Source organism: Dromaius novaehollandiae, chromosome 1 (genome assembly GCF_036370855.1).
Source record: "Dromaius novaehollandiae isolate bDroNov1 chromosome 1, bDroNov1.hap1, whole genome shotgun sequence".
Classification (NCBI taxonomy): Eukaryota; Metazoa; Chordata; class Aves; order Casuariiformes; family Dromaiidae; genus Dromaius; species Dromaius novaehollandiae.
Window position 1 is genome coordinate 51,705,827 of NC_088098.1, and position 10,897 is coordinate 51,716,723.

Below are 10,897 nucleotides of genomic sequence, written 5' to 3' on the forward strand. Positions count from 1 at the left end.
GGAGGAGCCTGGGGTTTGGGCCAAGTCCCACATTCACAGGCAAAAAACTGCAGGGAGAAGGGAGCAGAAAGACAGAGGAAAAACGGAGTGGGGAAGAGAGGAAAAGGAAAGCAAGGAAAAGAGGATAGCTACCTTGGGAAAGGAGTGAAAGAAAGGAGAAGGAGGAAGAGGAAAGTGAGAGGCAGAAACAGTCCTGGGTCAAAAAACAAGACCAAGGAGTAGGCAGGCTAGGAAATGGCATTGCTTCTGTGGCTGGGGTCCCAGCTGTCGACCTACTGGAATGGCATCTCCATCCTGGGAATTTTTCTTACAGTCTTCACTTTGCTTTTTGATTTCATGAAGCGCAGGAAGAAGTGGAACCACTACCCCCCGGGCCCAACCTCCCTGCCCTTCATTGGGACCATGCTGCACATTGATTTCCGCAACCCGCACCTCTCCTTCAACCAGGTGAGCCCCACTCCCCACTAGGAACAGTCCCGGGACCCCACAAGGGGCTGGGAGCAGCTGGGGCTCCTGGGGAGCGAATCTGCGACAAAGAGCCCCTCACATGACCGCAGGACTGGGAGGGGAGGGGATGACATGGCGTGAGCTGATCAGAGGCAGGAGCTCTCACTCTTGCACAAAACCAAAGGGCAATGCCCTCTCCAGAGTCCAGGACAGAGCAAGTCATGGCCCTGTACAGATAAGCAGATAAGCACACACCAACACTTGCCAGCTTCCGTCTTCAAATGTCTGTGGGAGCTCAGTGAGAGATGCTGTTTTACCCCTGCGATGGGTGATGTTGGCTCATCAGCTGGGCCCCAAACTAACAAGTGGGCAGGTGTAGGAGCAAGGGAACACAGAGATGGACAAACAAGGGTGGGGGAGCAAATAGCTGTGGGTTTGGGATGTGGCTGCAGGAATGGCAGTTCTAAGCACGCCCACAGGCTTGTGACAGTTCCAGCAAAGGGATCTGCTTGTGGCATTTGCCCTGGCAGCAACGCATAAAATCTCTGTAGCACTCTTATTCAAAGTCAGGATTTAGCTTTTCTCAAAGAAAAAGCATCAGCACAGCTTGCAAAAGCTAAACCATGGGGGGTTTTTGGTGCTTCAGTTTGCAAACTACAGAGGCCTCTTTTTAGGTCAGCACTGTTCAGCTGTCTGTCCAAAATCTGCCAAACGCAGAAACTAAATAGAGCATTTGTATTATTTGCTTGCATACAGTCCGAAAGTATTACCATTTCAAATCACATCAAATCAGGGTCATGCTAGCTGCAGTCTTGACCAGTAATTGCTTTTAATGATGTATTTTTAGTGCCAGGAAAGTACTAATTTCCTTTCCAACTCCATTTCAGATACACTCACTGTATTTCATTTCTTTGCATTTCTCACAGTATGAAAATGAAAACAAGTTTTTTTTTTTCCTTTTTAACAAAAAATAAATAAAAAAATCAGAGATAGTACAGTTTGTGGGCCATTCCTATCACTGCAGGCTTCCAACAACAGGCTCCTGAGCACTTGATGTGTTCGTGATTAGCAGTGAAGCTTTGACCCATCTTCCTATGGTCAAATGTCCAAAGGGCTTGTCTACCTGGAGAAAACTTAGCTCCTGGCAAGCCACAGGGTGAGTACATGACTGACTGGCTTACCTGCACCTGCTGTCATCATTATATCTGCTACAGATTATGACAAATGTAGGGTGCATGCCAGTTACCAGTTTTGTTAGCTATATACGTTCCTTGCTCTAAAACTCCAGCATGGAATTGCCTATTCCTACTGTCTTTCTGGAAACTGGCCTCTGGCCAGGTCTTTGGGAACAAACGTGTATAAAAGAAATCATATATTACTTTATCATCAATATTTCCTTCTAACAGAACAGACTGAGTGACTCAAAACTTGCCTAGCCTTTCAGACCAAAATAAATACAAATATTAGGGAATAACATGCTGTTGAGTGTGAAGTCTTTAAAAATCTCAAAAGAGGTCCTGACCTCATGTTTTCAGACAAAATCCAAAGTACTTGCACAATGGTCTTGGCAACAGTTTCACCAGGATTGCTGTATTCTAAACTTTTTCAGCTGCCACTGCTCTGATCCCTGCTTCAGCTGGTGTTTGGCACTGCTCTGAGCTGTTGCCCTAGGAGAGTTTCCCTCAATGGTCAGCTGAAAGTCTCCTAATAAAAGTACCTCAAAATTACTAAATATTAAAGGTCTTAAGAAAGGATATGACGATTTTTTTTTTTGGTGTTACCGTCCAGCAAAATTGCATGCCAGCTTATTTTCAGTGATATACTTGTTTGTCTTGGCAGCTTCGTAAGAAGTTTGGAAACGTCTTTCATCTCCAGAACTGCTGGACCAACGTGGTAGTGCTGAACGGGTATAAAACAGTGAAGGAAGCTCTGGTCCACAGATCGGAGGATTTTGCTGACAGGCCATACACTCCAGTATATGAGCATTTGGGCTATGGAAGTAAATCTGAAGGCAAGTCCTTTGGAAATGGACATTCCCTGCTAGCACTAGCACAGGGAGGGTCAGGTAGATGGAAGATTTTCCTAGTACAGTGCCTCCTTCTCATGTCCCTCTGGTCATTCTCCTTGTACACTCTGCTACTCTTCTGTGCTGACAAAATCAGATTAGATGAAAAAAATCTCTCCCCTCCTCTCCCAGCTCTAGTGAGTGGCTGTAAGATGGCTTCATGTACTAGCATACACCTCTTCTGTGGTGTGAGGACACGATCTGCCACGCCACTTGCCTGCTAGCATTGGAGCTGGTAGATCCCACTGCCCAGTGGCTAGTGCTTACGCTACCGCACTAGGTACATTTCAGCAGCGGCACGAAAATTATCTTCCTCCAAGATAAAGAGAGTATTATCCATCAGCCTGCACAGATCTCTCATCCTTTGCTTCTGTGCCCTGGCACAAACTGCTACCCCAGTTCACACAAGCTGAGGGCACAACTCTGAACAGTTTGGGGGAATTATTCTACATTCCTTTCTTCTTCACAACACGTGTCGCTCTCAGAGAGTTCCCTCTCCACCTTCGCTAACCGTGTACATGTATTAGAAGGTGCAGTAACGAGTCTTTTGAATTGCTGTGCAAATGAGCTGTGCAAGATCAGACCCTTTCATCTATCCATACAAACTCACATTGGCTATTCTCTAGTGGACTTTGCATGGTGTAGACGTCAGCGCTCCTGACATTTCCTGCTCACAATTCCAGGGATTGCTATTGCAAGATATGGGCATGTCTGGAAGGAGCTAAGGAAATTCACACTCTCTACCTTGAGGAACTTTGGGATGGGAAAGAAATCCTTGGAGAAACGAGTGACCGAGGAAGCAGGATTTCTTTGCTCTGCAGTCGGTTCTGAAGAAGGTTTGTCACATCCAGAAGGATGGGGGAATTGGTCTAAATAATCATAGAAAAAGGCAATACAGTGAGGCCGAGAGAAAAGTAACAGTACAGCCACTCTCATTCGCATGCAGTGTTCTCTTTCTAAACGAATGCAGTTTCAAGTCTGTATACATAATAATTACTGACCCTGCTCTGCCTTAAAGACTATGTTGCATAGTGAGGCTGCTGCAACACCAATCACTTTGAGATAGGAAGTAAACAGTCATAATAAGTAATACAAGTCCCAGTAGAGGTAAAATATCATTATTTCTAGAATTGAGTAACTATTACCTTTATGAAGTTCAGGCCAACATATCGATATTATCACACTTGATAAAAGTGAAGTGGGCAGTTTTTGCAGCACAGCACCTACCATTTAGACACAAAGAGATGTGTTATCTGGTGTGTGACAGCACAATGCTGCAACTCTTAGCTTTTCTTTGGGAGTTTCTCATTTAAACGATGATCAACCAAATACTAGTAGGAGATGAGAAGATCTCTTCCCAGTGTGATGCATTTCCACTTCGAGCAGTTTGGGGGCTTTTCCTCATGCAGGCATCAAGAAGCTATTTGTGCATTCTCTTATGCTGACAGCTGAGCTACAATAACTTAATGTTGCTTAGCCTCTTTGCTTGGTCTCCATTTTTATTTTTAGGTCGTCCTTTTGATCCGCGTTTTCTTGTAAATAACGCAGTCTGCAATGTGATCTGCACCACCATCTATGGAGAGCGTTTTGACTACGGTGACAAGACATTCAAGCGGCTGCTACATTTGTTTGAAAAATTCCTGAATGAAGAAACTGGATTCCTGCCTCAGGTAACCCAATAATGTGATTTGGTCTGCAAAAAGCCACCTTTTGTCGCTTTAGAGTATTATGTTTTCATTATTTTTTCTTTTGCATAATGTCACATAATGTCTTGTCTCTCTTTCTGGTTCTGGCATCCCAGCTTCTTAACGTGGTGCCTATTTTGTTGCGCATCCCTGGAGTGCCACAAAAAGTCTTTCGAGGGCAAAAGGAGTTCATGGACTTCATAGACGTTCTTGTACATAAGCACATGGAGAGCTGGAACCCTGCTCATATCCGAGATTTCACTGATGCATTTTTAAAGGAAATGCAGAAGGTAGGGAGACACCAGCAGAACCTCAGGGTCCAAAGTTAATTCCTCTTCTTATTTAAGCTTCTTGATGGAAGCTGACTTCCCTCATGAAGCTCTAAAAATACCTCTTGCCAACTAATCTCCTATTTATTTCATTTCACTTTGTATCTCAAGAAGAAACGTGTTGACTTTTTCATGCTGTGCCCTCCTTTATTGTCTTAAGAGATGATATGATGTTCTTGTCCCCATTTTCTACCTTCAGTTTCCCTTGATTGTCCAGCAGCCCCCTCCTCCCTTATAGTCTGTCTGCAACAAGTTTTTAAACTTTTAATTGATCTCATGTTGGTATACAGAAGAGTCAAACACCATTTATAAGGCATTTAAAAGGCAATGAATGAGATTTCACTAGTGTTTCTAAGTCTGCTCTGGACGACAAGTCAACATGCAAAATTTTGTGTTCGTCAGAGCCTTGATAACCTGACAGCTCAAAATCATTTAGAAAACAGCAACAGCAGACTAGATTTTTGGTACCACTGCCTGGCCAGCACCCTGCCTTTAAATTAAGTTATGACTTGGAAAGATGGCGTCACCTATGGGATATTTGTCTTTGAATTGCTTGATAAATAATTAGTTCATTTCATTGCCCTTCTACGGATAAGATGAAGGCTTAAATCTGAATTCCATTGAAATTAGAAGGAGTCTCCCCTCTGATTCAGCTAGGTCAGTATAAAATCAAAGGCACAAGCGTCAGTCCATCCAGCCACCAAATGTTTCTGTGCATGGATTCACTAAATTTCAAGTGCCAGATGAGCAATAATAGTAAATTCTGTCTGAGAATTGCTTCCACCGTCTGAATCCTCAGGATAGACCGACCGCTTCTCTGCATAATGAATCCTGCCGAACTGTGGGGTGTCAGGCACCTCCCATCTGTGTGTTAACCACCTAGCTCACCCAGGCAGAGCAATGTGACCTACGTCACTCTGCACTGAGCTGTACTATTCTGGGGTGGCAGAAATGTCCTTACTTATGAGATTTGAGCCTGACCATGTTCCCTCTTGTCACATATCTCTTCTGTTCACTAAGATCCCCTGATAAGCCAGCCTGGAAAATCCCACCACTGGGTTAACTTTGGTCAGATCAGTCCCATAGCTCCCTTCCTGGAGATGTTTTATTTGAATAACTGTTGAGTCTTAATATACCTTTTTAACTGCTATCCATATTAAGACAGCATCAAAATATGCAGAATAACTTAACAGAAGCTAGTCCCTAGGAAAGAAAAGCATAAAAAGGATTAGAAAAGACAAGCAGATGAACTCATGCAGGGAGCTTGACATATCTCATATGCTAACAAATTTGAAATCAATTAGCATTTGGATGAGATACCAGTTTTACTGAAATTGGTGTTGCAGACTTAATAGGCAGCAATGGTACCCTGATCTTTTTTTTTCCCAGTTGTAAGAAAATACCAGGGCAGGAGTAGAGACAAGCTGTAATTTATAGCTATAGATAACCCCCTCCAAATACAGTTAATTTTGCATTTGCCACATGAATGCAGCCTGCTCTCCACTGCATGGGTTTTCTGATCTGATCAGACCTGAATAATTCTGTTCCCCCTCCTCTGGGGGAGGTTGTTCTGGTAAGTGGCAGTGACCTGCTGTCTGAGTTGAGAGCACAAGATGTTCACTTCTGTCCTGAAGACAGGCATAATGTTCATCTCTCAGGGTATGGGAGGTAACTGATGACCTTCAAATGCATGAGGTGACAGGGTGTCTGAAGTACATTGGTCATATACAGACAGTTGCCTATGTTATACTCTACTTTGCCAATGAATAAATTTTTTGGTCAGCAAAAATGTATCAGTACTTCTCTAGAACAATGCTCTTCTCTCCCAGCAAGTATCTTTGGTCCAATCACACAATTTTTTGCTTTACTCAGGGTAAGGTGGCTGAAGAGAACGGTTTCAATTATAACAACCTTCGTCTGGTGACAGCAGACTTGTTTGGAGCTGGTTCTGAGACCACCTCCACCACCCTCCGGTGGGCATTTCTGTACATGCTTCTCCATCCAGAAATACAGAGTAAGTGAGAGGACAGAGGTGTGGCTTGTTCCTGTCAACCCTCAGTTTTCTCTAAGGAGACTGAACATCTATCCATGGTTTGGGATTTTTGCAGTAAGAAATAGCTTTGGTGTTTGTTGGTCTAGAAGAAACCAGGAGAGACAGTTCCCCAAATGTAGCTGTTCTGGCAGGGCCCAGTGGCAGGGGGAAAGAAAGGAACCCCAAATAAAAGACTGTGGAGTTGGAAAAGACAGTTCATGCTCTCTTTCTCTCTCCTTAGTAGGCCCCAAGGCTACTTAGGGACTTTCCATGGCCAGAGTAGCCTCTTCCTATATAGGAAGTGATGCTAATCTGTTTTAATTCTCTAATGCTGCATGCCCAAGTGCACTTGGAGCCACAGAGAGGAGGGGTAAGGTAGGGTGCCACTACCTTTATTAAAGACATTGAGCACAAAGAATAGTTTTATGGATTGCTCTGAGCAACTGAAAATCAATGTATTTCCCTTTAGTTTCTGCTCCTCCCTCTAACTGCTCATCCTGCTCTTACCTACTGTCTACTGAGTGCATGCCAGCAGCTTTCCTACAACTTGAACCAGTCCTTTCTGTTTATCTAAGGGAGTTTTGATTCCTTAGTTGCCCTGCTTTCTGCAGGGAAAACAAACAAACAAAAAACCAACAAAAAAACCCAGAATCAAACCAAAAAGCCCCACACAGATCTGCCTATGAGATCAGGATTTAGCAACTGAGGAACAGATCTGGGGCATCAGGGAAATATCCCAGAAGTTAGACGAATCAACACTTTGTCCGGACAGGAACCAAGCATTTGTCTTTATCTGCTGGATCCCCTTTCTGATGTCTAAGTGATGCCAGTATCTGCCAGCAGCATTGACACTTCCACTGGGGAACTGTCCTGTAGTTGATACTGGTACAGCTGAAATGTTCTAAAAAAATACGTAGCCAAATGTTACTATAACATATTCCAACAGAAAATATCTCCTAAAGACTCCAGTCAAGTTTAGCTCCTCACTGTGGCACTAATTGCTTAAATAAAGAGGGAGATTCCCTGCTCCAGAAAGTTCAGACAAAAGTAAAAGCTGAGTATCTTCAAATATGCTGCATCATCTTCAGTGTAAAATGTCTTCTCAGATAAAGTCCAAGCAGAAATTGATAAAGTGATTGGCAGAGAGAGATCACCCACAATGGAGGACCAAGTGAACATGCCCTACACCAATGCTGTGATCCATGAAGTACAACGTTACGGGGATGTCATTCCTCTTGGACTGCCTCATATGACATACCGGGACATCGAGTTTCAAGGTTTCTTCATTCCCAAGGTGACTGCGGCCAGATAGGCAATGCGGCATCCTTTCCCTGTGCAGCTGCCAGGCTCAGGTGTGGGGAGGGCCCCACATGACTTTTTGCCATGTTCCACTTCCAGCCCTGAATCAGTCACTGGCAAGTGCTGAAGCGGGGAATTTTCAAATGCTAAGACCAGAGAGACAGCCACATTTGTGCTCGAGGTTTATTCTGGTTATGTGGGAATCCAACAAGTGTAGGGGCAGCACAGCACAAAGGTTTGCTTTTCTCTAGATGAGCTGTGGCTTTCACTGCTTCTGTTGTAGGGGGAAGGTAAAGGAGCGTAAAGGGCTCTTTGGAGGCATTCAGTGACTTTCCCAGGACCGTAGTAGTTAAAACAGTCTAACCTCTGAAGCTATTCAGATGCCACTGGCATTCAGTCCACTGCCACTGTGACAGGCAGTAAGTACACTTCTGTCCTGGCAGCATTGGCAGCAATGAAAGCCTGGTGTATTTTTCCAGCCTTGCATTATCTCCTGTAGCTTAAAACATTGACATGTGAAACAGGAAAGCTTTGCAATTTTCCACAGCCCATATGAAGTTTGGGCTTTGAACTCTGTCAGTCAGCTGTTTCTCTCCAGCTATAAAACAAATCTGGGAGGATCTGGGGAGTGGAGGCTGTTTCCACAATGTGACCATGAAACTGGCCTTTGCATGCAATGGCCTTTGTAAGGATACAAATTACAAGAGTCCAAATGCTTCAGAGCATAGGGCAGGCACTAGACAGGGTTGAAAAGGGCCCTGCTGTATTTCTAATTTAAACTAGATGTGGGAGAGGAGTTCTGTGCCTTATTCTGAAGTACCTTATAATGGCTGCTGTTAGAGGAGAGAGACTGACTAAAGAAAGACCAGCACTGATCTGTCGTGCCATGATAATCCTGCTGTTCTCACACAAGTTGTTTCCTCTTACGGAGGAGCGCAGGGGACGACAGTCATCACCAACTTGACTTCCGTGCTAAAGGACGAGGCAGTCTGGGAGAAGCCAAACCAGTTTTACCCAGAACACTTCCTGGATGTGAACGGGCAGTTCGTGAAACGAGAGGCCTTCATGCCTTTCTCAGCAGGTAAATCTAAGGGGAGGATCTAGCTGCCCATGCAGAAGCCAGGTAAGAACAGGAGGGGTGATCTGCCTCCTGGAAAGTGGGAAGCCTCTTCCAGAAACCATCTCAGGAAAACCCTGGAACAGGCTGCCTGACAGGCTGTGGATCTCCACCCTTCAAAACTATCTGGCCAAGACCCTGAGCAACCTGAACTGGTTTTGAAGCTAGATCTAACTTTGAGTCTGGCCCTACCTTGAGCAGAGGATAAAACTACATGACCTGCAGGGGGATCTTCCAGCCTAAATTATTCTGTGATCCAATGCACATACAGTGGGTCTGTCCCCATCTGACTAGGTGTGAGCGTCTGCATCCTTTGGACTTCATTAACACAGCATTTACCTTCATCCTTCCCTCCACCCTGAACAAAACAATCTACTGATCTCCATCCTGTGGCTGCACACAGGGGGTGCCTCTCCCACAAAGATTTCAGAGTGATTTAATGTCCTCTTTCACAGACAATTTCTACTCCCTTTCTTACAGGTCGCCGCGTTTGCCTGGGAGAACAGTTGGCAAGGATGGAGCTCTTTATTTTCTTTACCACTCTCCTGCAGAAATTCACCTTTGTACTCCCAGAGGATCAGCCTAGGCCACGGGAGGACGGTTACTTTGCCTTCTCACGCTCCCCATACCCCTACCTACTTCGAGCTGTCCCAAGATAAGTGCACATTGCTCTCCTTGCACCCAAAGAGAGTGCTGTAGTTTGGCTGGGCTTCGTCATTGGCTGCAGAAACAGAGCTCACCGAGCACATGGCTAATGAAAGAATATTACTCCTGAATTACTGTTTACTGAACTACAAGGATATCCCAGGTAAAAGACAACCCCTAGATCTTGCTCATTTTAGGAGAAAAAAAGTTGAAGAAAACTGTGAGATACTCTGGTCCCACTCCCTTCTTTGTCTGCCCCACTGCACACACAGCCACTCTTGGTCTCCCATGCTGTGCAGGCCAGGGCAGTGTGTATCTCTGCATGTCCTTCCTCCTGGTGCCTAGGGGAGTCCAGCTCTGGCTTAGTTCCTGCAGAAACAGTTCACTCACTGCCAGTCATCTGATTTGGCATGTGCTGTCTGTGGGCAGGGCAAGAGCTTCAGCTCTTCTCACAAGGTGACATTTAAATACAAGGCAACACGTGCTTTCAGGATGGTGCTCCTGAAAAAGATTACCATTTGATAAATATATAACCCCTTCATTACTTCCTGTTATGGCATACTCTGCCTTCATTTACAGCCTCCAAAAAAGTAAATTTTATTCCAGAGAAATGCCTGACAACCACTATATTATACAAAGTCTCTGATAGGAGTAAATACAAAGAAAGTGTCCATAAATAATCAATATTATGTTTTAGCCATAGAAGCAGGTAATTTGTGAAATAATATTGGATTTTCTACAAATATTTTTAAAGAGGAATCCTCCTGTTTTGATTTACTATCTCTTATCTAATTAGTTCCTGAAAACTGCTTTTTTTCAGTGTCACATAAAGTGAGCTCTTCGGCAGCAACTTTGGGACGCACAAAGGGATGGGGATATGCTGCTGCTTGAAATAGCACGGCTGTAGATTTTAGAAGTAGCTTTCTCATTCTTCCTGCAGTATTTCTGACAAAATGTCTTGCAAGGTGTTAGGGAGATCAGACATGTTGATGTTTAGATTAGCAGGAATTAAATTTTAACCATGGGACTGAAAAGACTGCAGCACAGAGGAGCTCATAGGCACCATCACAACTAAAAGAAAATCTCAAATACTGAGTGCATGTATGTGCACACTCCCATATATCTTTCTAATAGTAAACGTTAGATGCTATGAAGGCTATTGAATTATGCAAATACTTGTTAGTAACTTTTGGTGTGATTTTAACTTCAGCAGCAATTGCACATTTATGCTTTTCATCCACAAAATAATCCAAAAGAATAAAAGTGATCTGAAAAGTC

General features: G+C 44.1%; 1 protein-coding gene across 1 annotated transcript; it reads left to right on the forward strand.

Moving 5' to 3' along the window:
- On the forward strand, nucleotides 1–10,897 carry LOC112984474 (cytochrome P450 2D17). Its single transcript, XM_026102367.2, has 9 exons — nucleotides 1–447; nucleotides 2,287–2,458; nucleotides 3,196–3,348; nucleotides 4,022–4,182; nucleotides 4,314–4,487; nucleotides 6,399–6,540; nucleotides 7,665–7,852; nucleotides 8,797–8,938; nucleotides 9,455–10,897. The coding sequence occupies exons 1-9, from the start codon at nucleotides 235–237 to the stop codon at nucleotides 9,631–9,633; spliced, it is 1,524 nt and encodes a 507-aa protein (XP_025958152.1). The 5' UTR covers nucleotides 1–234; the 3' UTR covers nucleotides 9,634–10,897.

What these genes read in the sequence shown, in the direction of transcription:
- LOC112984474 (XM_026102367.2), top strand. Translation starts at nt 235, where the DNA reads ATGGCATTGCTTCTGTGGCTGGGGTCCCAGCTGTCGACCTACTGGAAT. An exon ending in AAACTGGATTCCTGCCTCAG is followed by an intron (nt 4,183 to 4,313) that starts GTAACCCAATAA and finishes CTGGCATCCCAG; the next exon opens with CTTCTTAACGTGGTGCCTAT. An exon ending in TTTTAAAGGAAATGCAGAAG is followed by an intron (nt 4,488 to 6,398) that starts GTAGGGAGACAC and finishes TGCTTTACTCAG; the next exon opens with GGTAAGGTGGCTGAAGAGAA.